This window comes from Crocodylus siamensis, chromosome 10, assembly GCF_052110815.1.
Source record: "Crocodylus siamensis isolate JL-2025a chromosome 10, ASM5211081v1, whole genome shotgun sequence".
In the NCBI taxonomy this organism is placed as follows: domain Eukaryota; kingdom Metazoa; phylum Chordata; order Crocodylia; family Crocodylidae; genus Crocodylus; species Crocodylus siamensis.
Window position 1 is genome coordinate 17728500 of NC_143404.1, and position 23630 is coordinate 17752129.

Genomic DNA, 23630 nt, shown 5'->3' on the forward strand with positions numbered 1-23630 from the left:
CTCTAACTCTCCATGGCCAAAGACAAATTCTGGTATCAGTTCCACAAAGTCAGTGGCATAGCATGGCTCTAATTAATCACAGAAGTGTGTTAGTTTTGTTTGACTGCATTTGGACTATTTCAGGCTCTTTTCTGATTTAATTTCCCATGTTGTGGTGGAACGAGCTGTGCTCCTAAGGAAACACTGAGTCTTAGGTGACAGTGAAGTGCTTTTATTTAACATTTTTTTAACTTTAAGGATTAAACTGAATTCAATATTTTCTACAGAAAACCTCTAAACTTTCTTTCCATTTTTCTCTCTAACCTCCATCCCAAAAACCCTAAGTGCCCACAAGAGGGCACTATGCCACAAAGTGAATGACAAAAGATGAGGAAAAACAATGGAAATTTCGGCAGAAACACAATGTATTAGTAAGAAAACACAATGTATTAGTAAGATCACCCCACACATTCTAAAGTAAGAGCTTCTTTTAATTTTTTATACCTGTGTCAAATGTTAACTGTTTGCATTGATTTGTAATCTGACAGATCTCTATTTCAGGTTAAATATTTTGGACTATTTCATAAAAATGATTTGGTCTTTCCTAAGGCCCAGGCTGAAAAAAGTGACACATTGTTTTGCCCTTGTTAAAATGTCTTGATGTCATTTCCTTTAACCAGTTTAGCATCCCCATACTTTAAAAGACAGGGCTTTAAATTTGGCAGGTGAGTAGCCTGTGTGTCAAGGACATGGATTTTGTTATAAACCCATGAAACTCTTCCCAAATGTGTCCAAGTTATAAACAGCTCACACATTTGCTAGATATTTGGTAACCTTAAGCAGCTAGCAACTCTGAAGCTTTCATCCTGACTGAGTATGCCCAAGCTTCTCACAGCTCCAAGAGCCAGCCAGACTAGGTGCCATCAACAGAGGATGACTCAACATGATTCATCCTTTGGCCACAGTGGGATTTCAGCCAGCTGGATCATATTCCCTTGCCCTAGTGACTCTCAGTCCATGCTTCTTCCTGATCCCAATCTCTTTGCCCAGTCAGTCCCAGTTTCTTCTCTCTTTAGCTTCAATCTCACCAGACTCATTGTCTCAATACCCCTGTTCCCCAGCCTAGTATTTGTCCTGTCTGTATCTCAATCAGAAAATGTCCTTCTTTTTGCTGCTTGACTGTCAGAAGAAGGCTTGAGAGTACAAGAGACAGCAGTTCCCTGCCCTCTGTTGTAATGCCCAGGTTTACCATGGCGTAAAAAGCTGGAATCAGTTATTGCAGTGGACTTTATGGAGAAAAGAGGAATTGGCTTAGCAAGGTGACAAGGACTTAGTCTGAAGAGGGAAGGGGTGGGGAGTCTGGGGTTGAGACGTTGACAGCAAATCTGGAGGAAGAGACAAGAATGTCTAGGCAAAGAGTCTGGGGCAGAAATGACAAAGCACAGGGCTGAGGCCTGGACACGTGGAAAGAGATGGTGCAGAATTTTGATCAGAACAAAGAGTTTGTGCCTACTTAAGAACATCTCCCTCCAGAATACAGAATGAAACCCCAAATCCCTGAGCCTCACCATTCCTTTGCAGTCTGCAAATATTTGTAAATCCCCTGACAAATGTATGTCATCCTCCTCTAGTGGTGATCCACAATAAAGGATGACAACCTTATACTTTGTCCAATTATTCTCTTGCACAGAGGTCTGTGCAATGAGTCTAGCAGCCTCAAACCAGCTAATGTCTCAGGCAGGTGTCAATATGATGCCTGGGAGATTACAATAGCCACACAGAAAGAGTAGAATTGAATAGAATCAATTAGAACAGACTTACCCCTGTTATTATGGCTCCAGACAGACATTCAAAAAGCCTGAGCTTGAATTGATTCAATCTTTGCAGGTTAGTCTAACCTGGCTAGGCTGAACTGGTTTGTAACTGCACAGACATCCCCTCTGGATTGAAAAAAATGCAGGCACATGCCTGCAGTGGCTCAGGCTAGAAACCAGGGGGTGCTACAGCAGCCCTCCCTTCCCTTTTAGAGCTGAGCTGAGGGGGACAGGGTATATGGCCAGGCCTGGGCAGGACACTGTGATGTTCCCCCCCTCTTCCTGAGCAGCCCAACAGGGAACGTTTATTACCCCTAACTCAGTGTTTATCAACCCATTAAGAAAACAAGGCCTCTCTCCATTAGTTCAAGCTCTTCTTAAGCAGCTTTTTGAAGGAAGCACATTACCAGCTACCTGCTGATTAGCTCCAAAAGGCCTGTCTGCCTTTGTCATCTCCCACAGCACAGACTGTAGCTACCATGCAGTCTGCTAGCTAATGCTGAGAGGTGTAAAGCAAGGGGTGGGGGAATATTTGCTGCTTAGCAGGGAGAAGCCAGGCAGATGCCTGAAGTCTCTGCCAGAGCTCCAGGGAGGGAGCAAGGGGGGCGGGGGGGGAATTCCTGCTTAGCAGAGACTGGGCAGGGGGTAGACGGGGGAGAGCAGCCTGCAGTCTCTGCTGAACATCAGCCAGGGAGCAGAGAATAGGGGAGGGGCCAGCCCAGCTGAGCAGCAGAGAGCCCCGCCCAGCACAGAGAGCATGCCAGGATGCTGAGGGAGTCTGATTTAATTTAAACCAGCAAGGGGTCTGGGACAGACACTGCATAAACCGGTTTGAGCCAAATCATTCAATCTGGTTTACTGCAAACCAGTTTCAGTCATTCTCAAACTGGTTTATATGCACTGAACACCTGTTCTGTTACAGGTTTAAACCAGTTTATGTGTAATGCCTGTCCCTAGCCTATATGTTCTTGTACCATGCTCTTCACCCAAGGATCTAAGGGCTTTCCACCACTGCATTAAGCAGCATGACTGAGCTCTAGTACCTGGTCTTTGTTCCCTCTTCCTTTCCTGGGATATGGGGGCAGGGGCCAGTGTGTATAACTGGACACCTGGTTGGTGCTTTTTAACATACAGGTTATTATTCATTTGTATTAGAGAAGGCAGGATCAAAGTGATGCACCTTGTCCTTCGAGCTGAAATGGGTGAGATCTGTGGCTGCCCTTTGCTTCTGGGAGAGCTCATTCCACATTCTCAAACTGGCTCCTGAGAAAGTTCAGATGTGCTTGATTTGATTGTTGAGATCCATAGTGCCAGAGGAGTAAAGTTATTGGCCATGGTCTTTATCCCAGTGCTTAGGACAGGCATTCAAAGATTAGGAAATGCCACAATGAAAGTTGCTTCTGTAACCTTAATGTGCCTGCTTTGTGCATACACATTTACTACAGTAACACAATTGCGTATAATTTTTTTCTAGACAACTCCTGCCTCCTTCAGGCACAGGATGTACCTATCCTGGGAATGAATCAAGGTTCTGAAGGAGTCAGTTGTCTGATGGAAACCTGCTTCATTTGTTGCAAAAGCTGGAAATTGAACGAGGCAGGAGAAGAGGAAATAAAAGAGGGTCTCCTAGTAAAGGCAGTGGATTGTTGCCCTGGAGATTTGGATTCTATCCTTCTCTTGACTGTGGAACTGCTCGTGATGACAGGCAGGTCACTTAACCCAGAGTTGTCACAAGTGGTCGCTACATGCTTGCCATTTTCTGGGTGCCCAACACAACACTCTGATTTGCAGGGGCCCAATCTGCGAAAGCACAAAGCATTCTCAGCAGCAACCTAAGTCAATCAGTGCCATGGTTTCGACATATAAAATGCCACATAATGCTAAGTGATTTGAAAAATCAGATCCTTGTCCTCTCAAGTTGGGCACCCAAAGCTAATGGATGCCTTTGATCAAAGTCACTGTGCTGGAACTTCCCCTGTGTTAAATGGTCAAAATATTACCCTCTATCCTGAGGGAATTATGAAGATAAATTAATGAATGTTTCTGTAGTACTTACATACCATCAACAGGCCCAGGAGGAAATTAATGATTCTGTCTTCAGACTAGGGCTTGAATAGTGTGAAGTAAATAAGGCATGGGACCACACATAGAACAACTGAGCTAGAACAAAATATTGAATAACTGCTTATTAAGTAGCCCCATCTGTCCTGTTCAATGAATTTGGCAAGGGTCTGTGGGAAAATACCATGTATGATCTGAAATTAAAGACTGAAAATAAAGATATTAAATACATGCATAATGCATGTATGTAAATGGGTCACTTCATATTTTCTAAGTGCTTGACTTTGCCACCTTAATAATAGTCTTTCAGCAGTGTGTGTGCAGGCACACGTGCGCTTGTGCATACATGTCTAAATTGATTCAGATTGGTTCCAACAACTAGTTGTGTAAAAGGCCTATTTAAAAAATGCATATTTGCTCCAGAGCTGCTGGGACTTATCAGAAAAATGTACACAGAGATGACATCAGTAGCTCAAGTCAGAGTGAAGGACATAGATCTGCGTTTCAGAACATTTTAACCCACTAAAGTTTTAATCCAACAAATGCTAACAAATGCTTGAGAATAACTTCAGTAGGAATGAGAACGAGAGAAAGATTTCTAGTTCTAAGGAAATGGCTGAAAGATCCTCCTGTTAGATCCCTAGTGACAGCTGTACCAACACTTGCCAATACTGTATATTGCCTCTGCAAAGAGACCCTTGGAATATCAAGACTGATTCAGCTGAGAGAGATCTAGCCGAGATTTTACAACCAGGCCAGTCTGAATTTAGTATGAAAAATATGTCATATAGCCACACATTCTCACCCAATACTACTTGTTCAGGCAAAATTTACATCAGATTTAGTGGGAAGTTTTGGCTGAGTAAGGATTGCAAGGTAAGATCCATTTTTGTAAATGTTATTGCTATTTAACAGATCTGTGTGCTGAGCTTTGCTAACAGTAAAAGGAAAGAGAAGTTAAAATGCAACCCATTGGCTTCTAGAATGGCTGTTATTTATCCATTAAAAAGAGGAAAGAAAGCAAGAAAGAAAGAGGATAGTTTAGAAATGTGGTTAAGCACATTTCTTTCTCTAGAAGCACTTAGGTTTTTGCCATTTGCTTTGTTTATTCCTTTAGGGGACTAAGTAAAATCACTTTTTCAAACATAGGATTTCCCTCCTCTTCCTTTGCAAATATTGAAAATTCTGAGATAGGCTGATAGACACATCTCTGGCTGCATTGATAATGGCTTGAGCTGCAGGGATCTTTTAGGGGACAAAAAGCACTTCTTTCCTTCTGGCATAAATTATTTATATTTCTAAAAACAGTTTCATCCATCTTTGCTTTCCAAGAAAAACAAAGTTTGCTTTCCACCTTCTTAAAAATTCACAAGGTAAATCACAAGGTAAATTGAGATCATGTAGCAGTTTCCTAAGGTCTGTGTTCTGACTCTAGTTTAGTAAAATATTTTAATATATGTCTAAATTTCAGAATATGAGTAAGTACATGTGATGCATGTAATTAATATTGGACCCATACTTTACTATGTTGCTAGATCAGAGCTAATCCCCTCCTGTATGTTCCTGTTTCTTGTTGGGTTTTTTTTATTTTGAATTAAGGAGACCAATATTTTAAATTAGAATATAAACCTAAATTACAAGCACAGTTTTACAAAGACTCCTTCAATTTGGTTAGTATGCACACTTAAGTAGTGTTCAGCATAGAAATGCCAAAATCAGGCCTGTACTAATAAGAGATATAATTCCCATCTCTCATGTACACTAATCCAATAAAAGCCTTAAAGCCTAGCAGTTAATTTTTAAATATATAATTTTCCACTCATTACTGCTCATATCAACTGAGCACAGTGAAGGAAACAAATAAAAGAACACAGAAAAGGCCAAGGAGAGTAGATGGGATACACGCATTTCTCCTTGGATTGTATTGGAGCAAATTACATTGGCTGTGACTAAAACTTATTCCTATATAACAGCTGTTTGGGCTTCTATGAAAAAAGGATTTGGTCATCTCAGTCTATTCTTCAGTAGGCTTCATAAAAGCCACTGGCACATCTGGGATTAATGAATCTCATCCCTGCAGTCTTAGAGGTTGTATCTACACAGACTTTCTGTGGAAGTCTCAAACCCCTGCTAACAACTCCAACCATTTCAGCAACAAAAGAAGCACCTATGTGAACACTTTCCCATGTTTTAACACAGTGTAATCTAACCCAGGTCTGGATAGGTCTAAGTAATATATTGTTAAAAATGTCAACCAGCAGCGAGCACCCATCTTACTTAGGACTCCCAACATTAAAGATAGCACCAGTGGAAAAAATGTAGAACATTTCTCCGATGTAGGCAGGGCCATTGAGAGTATCAATGATGCTCAAGCAAGAAACCAAACTCTCCCTAGCGATTTCTTAAGAATGACTAGGGTGGAGGAGACACTGACCAAAAGGATGGGGGTGGTCCTTTGTGAGGGAGCGGTTCAGTGCATGACAGCTGATGATCCGTCCAGATGTTTTCATCATTACAGAAAAAAATCTGCTGGTGCCTCTTTGCCCAGAGAAGTATTGGAGGAGGAAATATCCTCTTCAGTTCTAATTAGGGCTGGACATTAAAACCACAATGGGTCCTGAAGAAAAAACAACAAACATCACAGAGAGAGAGGCTCAGATCCTCTTCAGAATAACTCTTTGCAACTCCCACAGTATCAGTAATCTCAGAGATGCCTAAAGGTTGCCTGTGACTCCAAAGGCAGTTACTGCACTGGTCCTAGATGCCTGTGGGGATTTTTGCTCCTCAGCTTGAGAGCCTCTCTGCAAAAAATATGCAGAACGTTTTGCAGAGGTGAGCTCTTTTATTTGACCAACTAATGGTTGCAAAAAAATATTTTTATTTGCAGGCTAAAGAATAGATTGGCTGATCTAGGAAGTAGGACAGTGCATCTATCCAAAAAAAAGGCACAACAAAGCCGATGGCCAAATAAGTCTCTGCAAAGGCTCCTATTCCCTCCCCCGCCTCCCAAGCCCCACCATGGGAGGCTCAGAAAAGCCTGGGCGGAGGAGGGTTGTTACTGCTTAAGACTTGACAAAGCCAGAACCCAGGAGAGGACACCCAGTGCTGAGCTAACAGCTGGTTTCCGCTGAGCCCAAAGTCACCCAGCAGGGACAAGGAGTTAAACAGGCTGCCCCAGCGGGGAGGCGCGGTTCACTCCCCTCCTATGGCTGTCAGAGGAGGCCTGAGGTTTCTGCTTGCCTTTAGGGCAGGGTGATCTGACACAGATGGGGGGGGGGGATCTACTGAGCCCTTGGAGTGTTTCCAGGGTGCATGGCTTTTTCAAGACCAAAAGGAGAATTACTTCTGAGGCACCCTGAGGAAGAGAGAATGGACAGTGCTCAGACTTGGGGTACTGAGGCCTGGGGAACTGGAGTCACTCTGCCAGGGTGCACAGAGCCTCCCCGCTCCCCCCTGCCCCAGCAGCCTGTCTGGTTCCCTGGGTCTTGGGATTGAGGGCCTCTGTGGGCTTCCCTCCTGGGGAGTCCCTGAAACAGGTGCCCAGGGCAAGGGCCTGCCAGCATTTCTGAGGAGGCCTGAATGATCCAAAGGCCACGGCCTCCATCTGCTCCCAAGTGAAGTTTGGTTTGGTTTGGGAAGGGATGACCCTGCCTCAGGCAGGGGGGTTGGACTACATACCTCTGGAGCTCTCTTCTAGCCCCACTTCTCCATGAGTCTATGAAGTCATTGGAAATGGGGGTGTCTGCAAGTTGGGTTAATCCCTGAGAGACCCAGGAGAGATTTGCTGAGGGGAGCGGCACCTTCAGGAGAATCACAGGATGCAAGTGCGCAGCCGCAATGCAGCAGGGGCCTTTGGCAGGACGGTGACTTAAGAGCCCCATGGAGGCAGAGGTCTGCTAGAAAGGATAAAAGGAACCCATCAGCTCCGCAATAAGGGACTAAGACCCCCCTGGCCCTGGGAAGGGTCTCTGCCCCACGTCCATCACATTGCTGATGCCCCGCACTTCCCTGAAGAAACCTCCAGCTGGGACCTTAACGCCTGTGCCCCAGGAGCCATGTCAGGGGCACAGCTGCTTGGCCAGGCCCCCTTCTCGCCCATCCACCACCAGGCTGGGGGCAGGTGGGTGGCTACAAACAAGCAATCAGCGCCCGGGGCTCCCTCGAGAAGCCAGAAAACACGATCCCTCCCGACCCGCCGGCGCCGGGTCCACCCGGGCAGCGCCTCCCTGCCCAGCGCCACCCTGATCGCCGCGGGCTCCGCGCCCCGGGCCCCGGCGCTGTCCCGCGGGTCCGGGGCGCGCAGGGACCCGGAGACATGGCACTGTCCCCGGCCCAGCGCTGCAGCACTGCGGGGTGAGGCAGGAGGGAGACCCCCGGCCCGCTCCCGGGACGGGGAAGAAAGTAGAGTGATCACGGCGATGGAGATCGTTGTCTGTGGTGCCGTTCTTGGGAGGAGCGGCGCCATTCCTGTTATCCCGACTATTAGGGCAGCGCAGCTAATAAAAACAAGCGCAATAACAACAACAGCGATAAGAACCGTTATAATAACACCAGCCGCAGCCGCAGCCGCAGCCGCAGCCGCGGGAACGGGAGCGGTGACCGCCACGGGAACGGGACGAGGGAGCGGCGGGACGCCAGCGGCACGACCCGCAGCCGTGGTGAGGAGGGCAGAGACCGGGGAAGCCGGCGGAAGGGCGCTCTGGACGGGAGGATACCGAGGCCACCCCGGCCCGGCCCCGGGTCAAACGAGCAGTCGTAGCGGGAGCCGCGCCGCCACCAGCGGGGACACGATAAAGCTGGGGGGTTGTTCAGGTTTTCGTTTCTTTTTCTCTCCCTGCCCCTTTTTCCCCAGACAAGCCGGGGGCCGCGGCTCGAGCCGCGCCGCTCTCGTTCCGCCCGGGGCGCGGGGGTGCAGGCGGCGCCGGGCCGCCCTCCCCGCCCGGCCCCGGCCCCGGCCCCGGCCCCGAGCCCGCGGGACCGGCCGCCTGCGCTCGCGGCGGCGCGGGGCGGGGCGGGGCTCGCGGGGCGGGCAGCGGGGGCCCGGCCTCGCCGGCGAACGGACGGCGCCGGGGGCAGCGAGGCGGCGGCGCCTCCGCTGTGCTTTAGTTTTCCTGGAGACGGGGACCCCGCCGCCGTCGCAGCCCGGGCCGGGCGGGTCGGATGCGAGCGGGCGGCTGCGGCCCGCTCCTTCCAGCCGCACAAAACCCCGCGCTGCCGGAAGCGGCCCCTCGGAGCGGCGCGGGGCGCTCCCCGCCGGGCGCTGAGCCCGAGCCCGGGGACCGGCAGAGCCGGGGCCGACTCGGGGGGCAGCTAGCTCTGGACGGGGCTCCCCCCGGCTGCGCGGCTCCGTGGGGCCCGAGCCGCGGGCGGAAGGGAGCGGGAAGCCCGCGGCGCGTCCCGGCCCCTGGGGGCCCCAGCGCCACAAGCCGGGCGCGCGCAGCCGATCGGACCCGCTGCCGCAGCCTCGCGGTGTGTGCTCGGCGGGAGCCGGCCGAGACCCGTGCGCTGCCCCCGGCCCATCCAGCCGCTTGCGAAAGGCGCCGCTGCGGGGGCTCGGGTCCGGGTCAGGGCAGCGGCTCCGGCTCACCCGGCCCCGGTGTCCGGCGCGGCGGCCTCGCCACACGGATCGGATTCGCAGGCCCGGGACGTCTCCCCGGGGCAGACAGCCCTTATCTCCCGGGGAGGCTGCGCGCCGCCAGACGAGCTGCAAACACCGCGCCCCGCAGCTCCGGCCTCGCCGCCGGGCGCCCGCGCCGTCCCGTCCCGCTCCCCACCGCAGCCGCAGCCGCTTTCCGGGGGGAGCGGAGTTAGACCGGGGGCGGGGAAGCTTTGCGAAGCTCCTCGTCACCTTGCAGCCTTCTGCGCAACAAGCCCCTTCCCTCCCTCCGGCGCCTTTCGATGGCTCGGCCTCTCCCGAGGCAGGTGTCTGCTGCACAGCGGAGGGCTGCAGCCCGTCCCACGTCAGGGGGGCGCTGGGGAAGTCCGGCCATGGCTTGATGGCCATGACACGCGGGTCTCCCTGCGTGCTCCTCTCGCGGCCTGCTCGTTTGCCCTAAACCGCCGCCGGGGAAGCGCGGCAGGGGCTGTCCGGGCGGCCACAGCGGGTATCCCGCACTACCTGTGACGGGCTCCTTCGTGGGGGACAAACGGCAACCCCCTCCCCCGCCATCCTCGCCGCCGCAGGGCCCGGGGGGCCAGCTCCAGTCCGGAGAGGCGCTGAGAAGCCGCAGGAGGAGCCCGGCCCCGCTCCCGCGGGCGGCAAAACACGCGGTGCTGCGGCTTTCTCGACAGGGCGGGAGCCGCTGGGCTGCAGCCGGGCCGAGGCCCTTAGCCCCCGTGAGACCCGCAACCAGCCGGGCTGATGAAGCCTCCGAGAGGGCTCTGCGGAGGGCCCGCCGCGGCGCTGCGCTGCGCCTTGCGCCCTGCGCCCGCGGGACGGAGCGGGTGGCCGGAGGGACCCGGGGCCGCCCGGAGCGAGCAGCCGCTCCCAGCGCGGCCCAGGCCGCTGCCAAGGAAGGCGGAGGCCCAGCTCCCATATGCGGGCTCAGACGGGGACGCCCGGTACGGGGACCGTGAATTCACAACGTGGCGCCAGGGGCTGCCCCGGCAGAGACCAGCCGCAGACAGGCCTAGAGCCAAGCGGAGACGGAGCGAGCTCCCGGGATCCCCCGGCCGGACAGCTGCGCAGCCGCGGGGAAGGGGAGCCGGGGGCAGCCCGCCAGCCGCCTCCAGCACCCGGGTCGGGAAAGGAAGGACTTGCCGAGCCCAGGCTCCTCCGAGCACGCCGGCCAGCGCTGGAGTGAGAAGCGGGGGCCTCCGGTCCCGAGGGGACGAGCAGCCCTGCCCGGTGCTGCCCTGCCCGCACACCAGGCCGCTGCCCCCGGCGGCGACCCGCGAGCCCCAGGGGCAGAAAAGGGGCAAGTGACTCCCGCGGGCCAGGCGCTCAGACACAAGCGCCCGGCCCCGCCCGGCCCCGCTTAAATGAGCAGTCCTGGAAGGCGAGCACATAGCATCGATTGTCGAGCAAGTTAAGATCAGTCAACAGCGGCCAAGAGCTTCCTAATACTGGAAACAATTGTAAGTTGGGGGCCAAACTGCCACCGGCAAAGACAGAAGGGAAACGAGGAGTGACCTCCGAGGACCCTGGGCCAATCCCTCCAGTAGCTCCGGTAGCCGGCAGGTGGGACGAGGAGAGGTTTACTCTAGCGAACCTAATCGCTTGTTTCTGGAACAGTAGCTCTTAATAAATCTACCGCACCTTAAGTGTTACCACTCAATTAGTGACAAGGTTTCAAGCCCCCGGCGTTTACTGTTTAGGTAGAAGCAAAGTCCTCCGACAGACAGCCGCGGGGGGAGAGGGCTGGGCGTTTGTACCGGCTGAGCCGCAAAATAAAACCCTTCTGCTGGGGGAGAAAATCCCGCCGGCTTCGGCAGAGAGGAAGGTTTGGTTGTGAAGCGAGCGAAGGGGACGGCGGGGGACGGGACACGCGGGAGGGAGGCAGGGATGCCGCGTGGCCGGGGAGCGGGGCAGGGTCCGGCGGGCGGCGGCGGGAGCTACCCAGCCACGTCCCGCGTTCAGAGGAGCGTGGCCGGGAGGGAGGTGCCTGCTTCCCCGCTTGCGACAGACTCTGCTTTCCACCCCCTCCTCTCCCGGTGCACGCTCGCCCCCTCTCCGCGCCCGCTCGTCTGGTGCGGGGCGTTGTCCGGAGCCAGCGCGGCCAAGCACCTTCCTTACGGCCCGAGCCCTTCGCATGCACCGCCGGGGCCCGCACACGGGCAGCCCCCCGGGGTCCACTTCCCCGTGCCGCACACGCCTGCCGGCCCCTGCTTTGTCCCTGGCCGGCTTTGCGCACAGAAGGTCGCCGCCGCGAGCACGAGCTGCCCGGGGAGAAAGGAGGCCGAGGCACCAGAACAAGGAGATCCGGGGATCTGACTTTACTGGAGGCCTCGCCCCCTCCCCGAGGCAGAACAAAGGGGTGCGGGACATCTCGGCCGGAGCCGCTCCGCCACCCCGGGAAGCCGCGGCGCCCCTTCCCCCCTGCGCTAGGCGACCCCCGCCTTGGGCATCGGGCCTGGGCACTGAGCTGGGGCAATTATTCGGGGGAGGGGGAAGAGCCCCGACCCGGAAAGCCCCTGAGCTGCTGTGTGTCAGTGGCTGGTTCATCAATCAGCCGGACATAGAGCAGACCCGGCCTCTCTTTGCGGAGTGTTTGCTTTTTCACCAATTATTGCGGCCCTGCAGCTCTTTTTGTTGATACAGTAGTTCGAAAAAGTGCTAATGTTCATTTATCAGGGGCCGAGCCCGGGACTCCCCCTCGGTGCGATTCTTCCGCAAATATAAACACGCGGCGAAGGGCCGAGCCGAAAGCCCCCATTTGTTTCTAAACTGCGGTATTAAAAGTGCTGCAGTGTTGAAGATAAAGCGGAGGATAACGCCGTCTGTCTCCAATGAATGTCTCCCCGAAGCACTAATGACATTCCAAATGATCGCTCCGGCTTATCTCGCAATTAATCACATCCACCTTTGCAGCCAGGGCACTGGGATTGGGAGGGAGGGTGTGATCCGGACCCCGCAGGCTCCAATTAATAATATTTTATATGCAGGCAGCTTTCACCTCCGGGAGCACACGCAGGCGTGCACACACGCACACCCCTGCACACGCACACTGGGTTCAGGGGAGCCTGTCCCCGCCAGACCCAGAGCAGGTCTCCCAGGGCTGCGGGGAAGGGGATAAACCTCTGATCACTGAGGGGAAACCAAGCGTAGGCCCTGTGTGAGACACTGCCTCATGTAGATCCCCTCTGGTCCCAGAGATCCCTTTTCACCATCATCAGGAAGGAAAACATCGTGGAGGACTACCCGAAAAACAGACACTAACATCCGCCCTGTTCACTGAGCAGTACCAATGAAAAACAGATACTCTAGGAGGTGAACAAAACACTTGCCCTCCACCTAGACTCACCTAGGGAGGTGGGAGACAGCAGCATCATGGCCCTTCAGAGATGGGCAGCTGGCTGGCAAAGGCACAAACAAGGACGGCGAGTTACTTGTTACACAAACCAGAGAGCCTCATATTCTTGGCCTGCAAACTTGCCCTGAAAGGCCACACACTGGACCAGAAGCAATACCACTGTTCCTGTACCCACCACGTGAGCAAAACCAAATCCTCATTATGAGCTGAAGAAGCCAACTTTGTGCTCCAAAACCTTGCTAAACCTTCCCCCAACCAGGCAGTTGGTCTAATTCAATATATCACCCTTTCAAAATACCCTTGTCTCTGACATAAATGTCGAGGGGAAGGGGTTGAAAATGCAGCTCACTGCTCCCTTTAGGAACAGAAGAGTTGGCATTGACTGGGGCAGACCAGAGGCCCATCTTGCCCAGTCTCCCGTCACAAGGGGCAGGGAGTGGATGCGGAAGGGGAGACTGAAGAGATAGGAGCAGGGTTTTCTCCACTGTTCCTCTCTCACTTGCAGCCACCTAATTCCTTGTTGGATCTAGCTGAACTGCCAGCTTCCACCACGGCTGGTGGCCCTGAGCACCATGCCTTAAAGACAGCCAGGTGAAAAATAGCTTCCTTTAGAAGTTTTATGTTGTGACCCCTGGTGCTTGCCTGGTAAGAGCCAGCCTCATCATCAACCCCACTGCCCTTCCCTTGGCCATTCAGTATCTGTAAACCCTTCTCATGCCCACCTCAGGCAGCTCTTTGCCAACCAGGATAGGCCTGGCCTCACTGCTCTCGTCCCATTGCACATGCAGGGAGAGGCCAGGCCAGGCCAGGCCAGGGGACCCAGGCAGCCTGAGGGCCAAGAGCTCCTAAATCCTGGATGCAAGGAGTAGAGGTCATCTAGTCCAGCTCCCTGCTCAAGGCAGGAGTCTCTAAACCAGGTTAGTCGCTTGTGAAGGGCAGCCTGGGCAGCAGTGGGCACATACATGCCCTCCACATCTGCGTGCCTGGAAAGAAATCAAGCCCTCCTTGTCCCTATTTGAAGAGCTCTTTGTACAAGGAAGTCCACCCTAGCCCAGCCCAGGCAGGGGGGCCTGGAGGAGTTAATCCTCCTCCCTCCTACCCAGCACGTCCCAGAGCAGTGACACCCCGGCCTGGGAAAGGCTGGCTGCAGAGCAGCAGGCTGGAAGACCCGCACCCCCCTCCCCCATTAAATAGCAATATTTCAGGCCTCTCTGTACACACTCATCTCTCAAACTGTCATCGCGAGCTCCGGATCTGGTTCCCTGACAAAAAGCTACCGGGACGCTCGCGGCCGCTCGCAGCAAGAATTTTAATTGAATCGGATGTTGCTCCTTCATCGGATAGCGGCGGCCGGGGAGATAAGGCGGCCCCGGCCCCGGCCCCGCGTGGGGGGGACCCGCCGGCCGGGAGGAAGGGGGCTCATGACTTCCCCGCTGCTGGGGCCCGGCGGGAGGTGCGGGCGGGGGCACGGAGCAGCCCGCCGCCCCCCGCCCTGCCCGGGGAGGCCGGGGCCGAGGCCAGGCGCACTCACCCGCTCGCCTCGGGACGGTCCTCCGCTCCCCGCCTGCAGGCACCGCTCCCGCCTTATGTCCGGGGCGCGGGGAGGGCAGCGCGGAGGCGGCCGGAGCGGCCTCTGCCCCGTCCCCAGGTCCCGGCCCCGGGCCCTGCCCCGCGCGGCCTCCATCCGGCACGGGCTCAGGCCGGGGAGGCCTCAGTGCCCTGCCCCGCTCCCGCCCCGGCCCGGCCCCGGCCCCGGCCCCGGCGGCTGTGCAGCGCCCGGAGGCGGCGTCGGGGCCGCTCCCCCGGCGGGCGCCCTGCTGGGAAGGGGGCGGGGGGGACCGCACGGCGGCTCCCGGCTCCTCCGGCCCGTTTCCTGCAGCTGCCCGCGTGACCCGTGGGCCCGGCCGGCCCGGGGAGCGGGAGAAATCCCCGCCGGCCCTTTAAGGGCGCGGGGCCGTTTTGGCGCTGCATGCCTATATTAGGTGACACGCGGCTGGGCCTCCCCCGCCGCCGCCCCGGCTCGGCCAATGGCAGGCTCCGGGCCCCCCAAAACCGCCCGGTCCCTCCTCCCCGCCCGCGCCCCGCGCTCCCTGCCCCAGCCCGCCCGGCCGCGGGCGCGGGGATGCTGCGCCGCGCTCCGCCACCTGCACCATGTTCCCCAGCGCCGCCGGCACCACGCCCTTCTCGGTGAGGGACATCCTCAACCTGGAGCAGCAGCAGCAGCCCGGCGGCCTGGCCTCCATGGAGCTGGCGGGCCTGGCCTCGCCGTCCTGCCTGCTGGCCGCCTTCAAGCACGAGCCCTTCGCCGCCGAGGCCGCGGCCCTGCCGGAGCTGGGCGAGGAGCTGGCCCCGGCGCACCCCGCCAGGAGCCCCGCCGCCTGCTACGGCAAGACCTACGCCGACATGGGCTCGGCCAAGGGCGGCAAGACAGGTAGGGCGGGCGCGGGCAGCGCGGCTCGGCCTCCCCGCGCCAGCCGGGCCCGCGGGCCGAGAGCCGGGAGGGCGGCAGCATGGCCCGTGCCGCGCTGGCAGTAGTAGTGACCGGGTAGCAGCACTAGCGCTGTGCTCATATCACAGTAACGACGAAACACTGTGCTGTACCGGACTCCGGTCTACTATACTCGCAGCCCAGTAGTGGTGAGTATAGTAGGAGTCACGATAATACTGTATTATAACAACACTTTGTAATACGACGCCCTGAAGTGGTGCTAAGAGGGTGGCAAGAGTCTCGTCTCGGTGGCCGCAGGGGACAGGCCGGGCAGGAATGGGCGCACTTGGCACGGGGCAAGCCGAGGTTGGGTGTTGCAGCTTTCTCACGTTGCAGGCGGTTGGTTAAAGGCTGGCCCCAGCAGGCCGGCGAGGCCGCGGACTGCTCCCCGGTGGCAGTTTCAAAGCAGGCGAAACAAGCGCGTGTCTAGACAGGGCTGGTCCTGCCTGGAGCGGGTCCCTGCCAGCCCGACTCCTCTAGGATCCCCGGGATACTACACGCGGGGCCCCGATCCCCGGCGGCCCCCGGGAGCCAGCCCTCGGGACGGCGCTGCCCGCGGATCGAGGAGCCCGGCCGGCCCCGGCCCCGGCCCCGGCCCCGGCCCGCGGCTGCTGGGAGCACAGGGATGGTTTAAGGGGAGAGTTTTGCTGACTCCAGGCCCCGGGGCGCCGGGAGCTGCGGGAGGAGCGGAGCGCCGGGCTAAGGGCGGCGGGCCGGGCCGGGGCAAGCCCGGAGCTCGCCGCTGACTGCGCCGCTTGTCTGTTTCGCCCCAGACCTGTGCTCCCTGCAGGAGCAGGAGAAGCGGGACGTGGAGGAGCCCGACCGCCCCCGGCAAAGGAAGCGCAGGAAACCGCGCGTCCTCTTCTCGCAGGCGCAAGTGTACGAGCTGGAGCGGCGCTTCAAGCAGCAGAAGTACCTGTCGGCCCCGGAGCGGGACCACCTGGCCGGCGCGCTGAAGCTCACGTCCACGCAGGTGAAGATCTGGTTCCAGAACAGAAGGTACAAATGCAAGCGGCAGAGGCAGGACCAGACGCTGGAGATGGTGGGCGCGCCGCCGCCCCGCCGCATCGCCGTGCCCGTGCTGGTGCGGGACGGGAAGCCCTGCCTGGGCGAGTCCTCGCCCTACAGCCCCCCGTACAACGTGAGCATCAGCCCCTACAGCTACAACGCCTACCCCGCCTACCCCAGCTACGGCGGCCCGGCCTGCAGCGCCAGCTACAGCTGCAGCTACCCGGCCGTGCAGGCCGTGCCGCCCTCGGCCGCCGGCAGCGGCTTCGTCAATTTCGGCGTCGGGGACTTGAACTCCGTGCAGGCGCCGCTGCCGCAGGGCAGCGCGGGCATCTCCACGTTGCACGGGATCCGCGCCTGGTAGAGCCGCGCGGGGACGGCTGAACCCCGCCGGGCCCCGGGTGCCCGCCGGCCGGGGCTCAGGCAGCCGCAAGGAAGGCGCTAGCCTGGTTGCTGCGGGGGCACGCCCGGTTAGACGTGCGTGCGGGGGGGCCTTTCCCTAGTGCAGCTGCCAGCCCCCGGCCCGGGGCAGCCCGTGACGACCCCGCGCACCCGCCCCCAGCCGGCTTCTCCCCTTGGCACCCCGCATGCTGCCCCCGCACGCCCCGCCCGGGCCCAGGCGCGGCGGGCGAGGGGCCCGGGCTGCCGCCGCAGAGCCGCTTCCCCGGCCCTCGCCCGCCCGACGGGACGCTCCCCGGGGCGCCGGTCCCTGCACTGCGCGCGAGTCCGCACGGCCGCCGCCGCCGCCGCCCCGCTGTCCGAGCCTCATTAAAGAGAGTGGCTTCACGTGGCTCGGCTCCGCCGCCTTCCTTCCCGCGGCCCGGCCCGCTCCCCGCAGCGCCGGGCGCCCGCGCTGCGTCCCCCGTCTGCCCGCGGCCGGGCCTCACCAGCCCCGCCACCGCTTTTGCCGCAGAGCCCGCAGGCTACCGGCCCCGCAGACCTCTGGGCTCCTCCCGGCGCGGCTGCCCGGGTCCGAGCACCCTGCGAAGCCCCCCAGCCCTGCCGGCCCTCATCAGACCGGGAGTGGGGCTGCCGCCCACGGGGATTGCCCGATCCCACCTCAGCCAGAGCTGGGCCCCTGCCCTGCCGCTGAGTGGCCCAGCAGTGCCCCCGACCTCTCCAGGATCCGGCCCTTAGCGGTCCCTTGAGGGACCCGGGGAATGCAGCCGGGTGCAGACTGCTCCCTCGCTTAGGATTAAGCACACAGTAGCACTGGAGACGGAGAGTACAGCAGGGTCAAGGGGAAGGAGGGGTTTCATCCAGTCCCAGGCTCCATCTCCCCCTCAGTACATCCTTCTCACACATACCAGGTTGGGCCAGGGGAGTGCTCCTACCGCTCACACAGCCCTCTCTACCCTTAGAATGGCACACAGTTTTCTCAGGAGCTTTCTGGAGAAGGCAAGCAGCTCCTGAAACTCCAGCTGGCTTGCCCTCTGCAGAGGCAGCTCAAGACAGTATATTTGGGACTGATTTATAGTGCTGCACTGTACTTAGGGCTGAGAGGGATCAATGCACTGTGGACGCTGCCTGAAAAGCTCCTCACACACTCCCCTCCTTCCCCCATGCTCCTCCGTTCCTGTGGGAATTGTATCACAAACAGATGTACAGCATGATAAGACAGGGACTTGGAACAGCAGCCAGAGCCTTGGAGCTGGTTCAGAAAGCGATTTAGGCAGAGAACACGACCGCAGCTGGCTGGAACTGTGTCCTGTACTGCAGAGGGAACCTGGCAGCTGATCAGGCATCCATGAAGTGAGGTACTGAGTGGGACTTCCATTAGCAGGGATTGGGACTGAGGCACCAGGGAAGGGGAGAGTCACTCCCAGAGCACACTGGATGCAGATCCAGTGCACATGCCTCCACCTGCCACAGAGGTGTCCCCCACTTTGCTTCTGGTGCTGCACTCTAAGCTAAATCCATTCCTATGAACTCTGTGCTTAGTGGAGGAGCCCCTTGGCTGGGTGCAAACTACAGTAAAGTTACGGGGGATTTTCAAACCATGGTTAGGTTATTTAGACACCCAGTTCCTATCCATTTCAGGGATTAGCTGGCTTTGAAAAATCTGATTCCATGCAGTTATATCCATTTCTCTGCCTAGCTAGCATCACTTCATGTCTACATTACACTGCCACAGGGAGTGTGGGAGGACAGGGCTTCTTTTAATACTGTGTGGAGTATCACTGAGACAGTGCCCTTTGGAGTAGAGTCTGAGCTCACCACTCCTCCCCCAAACTCTTTAGCACAGGTGGACAACCTGTGGCACTCCTGCCCTAAGTGGCACAGGCCAAGAACCAGGGCAGGAAGCAGAGAACAGAGCAGCAGGTTAGGGAGAGCGCAAAGATGAGGATACGGAAGGCAGCACAGCAGACTGGGAAGAGGAAAGCGATCAAAGCACCACTCAGGGAGGGTGTTGGGCTAATTTCTGGCAGGCCTGCCAAAAAGGTTGGCCACTGCTTTAGAACAAGTGAGCTGACGTAGATGTTTAAGTGCCTACTTTAGGCTTCACATACAAGGCAGTAGCACAATTGCCTTCAATGCTTAGCCCTGCTTGGTTTCAGACTAGTAAACTGTATACTAAGGGCTGTATATAACTTACCTGAAATCACACAGTCCATAAAGTAACCAGATAATCCATGCCAGCAGGCTGCATTGTAAAATACTGAATTAATAGCAAATTCCTTGTCTTTTGCAGTTTCTTTCAATCTGGGGAATCACTATCCCCAAATAGACTTGCAGTTGCCAACTGACAAATGGACCTGAATTTTATTCCTTGCATCCAGAGAATCTTTGGAGCTGCATGGTTAGTTTTTTTTTTCAGAAAAAGAAATATAATTCTGTTTTCTTCTCCTGTTTTCCTGCAGGGAGACACTGTCATGCCAGGGATTAAGCTACCAAGCTCAATGTTCTTGAATAGCCCAGTAGGAATACATGCCTTTTCCCCACGCCAAATACATACTTACCAGGTGTAAGTAGACCCATATCCATGAGTGCCTTATTCATATAATCCTGGTTAGGCTAATTGATTATAAAGAATCAACATCTTTCAGAGAATGTTGTAGGTAGTTCTGAGGGTAGACAAGAAACAGGCTTGCACACCATAGTCTGTTTCTGCATCACCTGACACCTTGGACAGTCATTGACACCAACAGGACAAACCAAGTGTAAAATGTCTTCCTCCTGTTCTGATCTCAGGACAGGAGGAGGCCAATTCCAGCTAACATGGAGTGTATTTGCAAAATTAACTCAAGTCAGTGTGGTTTTAGCAAAGTATGCCAGACCATCATGTAACAAATGAACATATCCAACCAGGCAGCCACTTTCAGCCTCCCAAATGAATTTTAAAAAAACCTGCTTATAGTGCAGCAGTGTGACCAGACAAGACTCTGCTGAAGGACAAAATCATCTCACCCAGAATTAAGAGCTAAACAGCATTTCACTTCCTTTTCATATGGGGAAAAAAAAATGATGGATGAGAAAAGCAACTGGAATATACTTAATTGGCCTCACCAACTGTTTTTCCTATCCAAAATGCTACGTAATTCAAATTCAAGTTTAGTTCCAGCCTGCACCTCACAGCTTTACTACAGCTTGTCCAACACTCTGGGCCTTGTGGTCCCATAGAGATCCCTTCTCACACTCATCAAGAAAGAAAACATCTTGCAGGATCACCTAAGAAACAACCAGCAGCAAATGTAAAATCTTTCCTTTTACAACTTAGCAGTACCAATTGAAAAACAGACTAGATTATAGCTACTGACTCTAGTTACAGCTTCTTTAAGTACCACCTCTTCTGTTTATCTGATGGGTTCACATTAAAGTATCTCTAATTTTTCCAGCATAGTTTTACTCAGCTTTAAGATGAAAACCACCTCTTCAGCTGGCCAGTTTTTCCTAGTCTATTACTGACTGTTCTCAGAAACACATATTGGCTTGATGGACCCATGGCTTGATCTGGTAAAAGTAAATCCTAGGCTAGTTTTTTTTTTTTTTTTTTTTTTTTACTTCATTTCATCACCTTACGCACCTTTGTCAAGCCAAGTTACTGGAATTGAAAACATTTATTTTATGCAAAATCACCCTGTGAATCATGAAATCTTGTTGGCAGATCTTTACATTAGGAGGGTACTGAGACCAGAAGTAAACTATTTCCAGGGCTTTGAATAAAAGCAAAAGCTGTTAGAAGCCCAGTTAAAAAAAACCAAAAAACTCAGAGAAACAAGTCAGTGGCACTTCTTAATCAGTTCCATGTACTGAACAATCAATGTATTACCACAGCAAGATATAAAATATTTTAAGCCATCCCTGCTTAAAATAGCATGTGTGGTGTCATCAAAAGAAACATGGGGCAGTGGATAGAGCACAATGCTAAGGGGCAGGAGATCTGGCAGTTTCCCAGCTTTGCTACACGAACCCCAAGCCTGCAATTGGATCAGTCTGAGCAGGCCCTGGCACCCACACTGACTTCAGTGAGGCTCCATGAGCACAGAATGTGTCCAAATGTTTCCTACAAACCTTTGCACTTAACCTGATATGTAAGAGAAATCTTACTGAGCTTAATGGAGTTTCTTATGAGTACACCATAAACACATTTACTAATGTACGTTGAACCAAGGAGTTGCTGTGTGAGCAGTGATTTAATCTCCTTGGGCCTCAGTTTCACCATCTCTAAAAGGGGGATCATCTTTACCAGTTACATAGGGAATGTTGTGAAGCTGAATTGATATCAACACAGAAGAAAGTCCTATAGATGTGAGTAATGTTCTAAAAGGGGAGGAGGGAGCAACCTTTTTAGCAAATGGACCACAAATTAACCCAGTACCCTCCTTCAGTGCCAGTTCAATCCCCTCCCTCTGCCTGATCTGCATCTCTTTCTGCCCTGTTCCCCCGTCTCGCCTCATCTCCTGCTCTGTTTTCTGCTTCCTGTCCTATCTGCTGCTGGGCTGCCTGTCCCCTCCCTGATCTGTACATGCTACACAAGATGCCCATGCCACTTGTACCACAGGTTGGCCACTCCTGCTTTAACACATGGTGAAGGGCAGACATTAGCCAACTCAATTGCACAAAGAAAAACAATGTCTGTGAAGTGCTGTAAGTGCTTTGTATTAATTACTAGCAAACTCAGTTGAGTTTAAAAGCACATTTGAGTGCCTTCTGTCCTAGATCCAACTAATCAGTATAACAAATAGCACAATTTAGATGATTTAATAATGTAATAGTCAGAAACACTTCCTAAACATTCTACCTAGTAGAAGCAGGAGACTGCAACATGGGCTTTCCCCTCGAGTATAAGCCCTGGATTACTTTAGTACAGCAGATATTTCCTAAAGTGGGGGCAGGGGGAAACCTACAGCCCATCTACCAGAAGTGGCACAAGCAGCCTCTGTGTGGGGCTCACTGAAGATTGGGGAGGGAGGAGGCTGCACAGCTGTAGATAGGGGAAATCAGAGCAGCAGATCAGGCAGGGAACACAGGACAGGAAGCAAAGCAGCAGAGAATGGGGATTGGAGTGGCACTCAGGGCAAGTGCAGGGCTAATTTGTGGCACTGCTGCCAAAAAGGTGCCCCATGGTCCTAAACAGACTGCACTGTCCTTTGTATGTTTCAGTATAAGCTCACAAGACACAGAAACAGCTCCTAGAAATTGCCCCCAGATCCTATTTTCTTAGCTAGGTTCTTTATACCATTTGCTATCAGCGGAAGATAAAAGCCACTTTGAGCGCCCTTCGCCATCTGTGGAAGCTGCAGCCACCAAACATGTGCACAGTACAGGCTACAAGTCTGTCACTGGGGGAAGAGGGGCCAAAACCAAGCCATCCAAAAGCTTTCAGAAAACTGTTCAATTCTTACAAAAAATATAAGCTAATTGTATTGCCTTAGTCATGCGAGTTCTCCAGTTGATGTCAAGGATATTGCTTCTGAGAGTAAGGAAAGCAGAACTGAATGCTTACTGCTAGGGGGTTCAGTGGTTACTCTGTACATTTTTCAGTGTCAGCCGCTGCTTCAGACACAGACACACACAACCAAATAAACACACACTTAACTTTGTCTAATGGAACTACCCACGCGCATATTCTGACAACTAGAGTGGCCAGACTCAGTGATGGATCGGAGAGGAAGCCGACAGGCATTCTGACACCAGGGTGTGCTGCTGCCATCCTTCTGTGTGAAGCTTCAGTTTCTATTACTAGTTTAGTTTTGGTTCTTGTGTGGAGAGGTAAGGTTTTGTTCTTATTTTGGGATGTTTGGGTATTAACATTGTATGAAGGTCCTCAAAGAACCAAATACCTCTATGTAAATTGGTATGGCCAGAGCTGTACAGGAAGAGTCCAAGCTGCATGCAGAGGTTCTTCTGACTTCAGTAGTTGAGCAGTATCAGACACAGAGACACCCCCTCAGCTCCTGCCCAGCTCAACAAGTCTTTTAAAGTCACTCCTAAAACATTTGCTTACTTGTAATGTTAAGAACCCAAAAGTACAATTACTGTTGAAAAGTGACAGTTCTGCCATCAGTACATTGGTGTACGATCTCTGGAGTAAATTCTTTCTGTAGGGGCTTGTGTACAGCTCTCAGTAAAGCCACTGAGCACTGTGGGTGTTTATCTGAGATGCTGCACAGGTCCCAGGTTAACCAAAAATGAGGGCACCCCAAATCAGTTCTCCTTATGAAAGCCTGGGGCTAAATGCTTTGACTAAGGTCATGCCCTGAAGCAGTTAGGAACTGGGTCCAAGTTTTAGGATTTATTCCTGGTTGCAACTATTATGTACAGCCGCCTATTTTTAATGTGTTACATACGTAATGGTCAGTATCTATTTTATTTATGTCTTTAATATCCCCATAGAACATGTATGCAAAGGTTATTTCGTCCAGCAGTATTTGGGAGTAGCCTAGTGGGAAAGGTGCTGGCCCAAAACCTGGGAGATTCAGATTCAATCCCCTGCCCTGCCACTGACATCATGCACGACTGCAAGTCACAGATTCCCACTGTGGGACCCCTGGAGGTTACAGTCTGGTTGAACCCACAATTCCTCTGATACAAAGGTGACATTGGCACTGTAGGCACAGAATGAAAAAGTGAATCCAGTAACATAATATAGATGTTTCTAGACTAAAAATTATGAACTAAAGAACAAAACACTGCAGGAAATGTAAACTAACCTCAAACTCTCTCTGGACTTTCCATGTGCCTTATTTCTCTTGTCTCTCTCCCAGCCATATTTTTCCTTTTTCTCTCTCAATATTCTAGTTATAAAACACACTATACTCTGCCCTTTGATCAGCTAATGAAAAGCCCTTTCATGTCCTGTCTTTA

General features: G+C 54.3%; 1 protein-coding gene across 2 annotated transcripts; it reads left to right on the forward strand.

Annotated features, from left to right (window-relative positions):
* Positions 1-14785: 14785 nt before the first annotated feature.
* NKX2-5 (NK2 homeobox 5) lies at positions 14786-17080 on the forward strand. Of its 2 annotated transcripts, XM_090064814.1 has the most exons (3): positions 14786-15257; positions 15404-15463; positions 16088-17080. In XM_090064814.1, exons 1-3 carry the CDS (start codon positions 14978-14980, stop codon positions 16684-16686), a joined length of 939 nt encoding a protein of 312 aa, XP_089920940.1. In that variant the 5' UTR covers positions 14786-14977; the 3' UTR covers positions 16687-17080. The 2 variants fall into 2 exon arrangements, with proteins under 2 accessions (XP_089920940.1, XP_089920941.1); XM_090064815.1 differs by lacking the exon at positions 15404-15463.
* The last annotated feature ends 6550 nt before the right edge of the window (positions 17081-23630 follow it).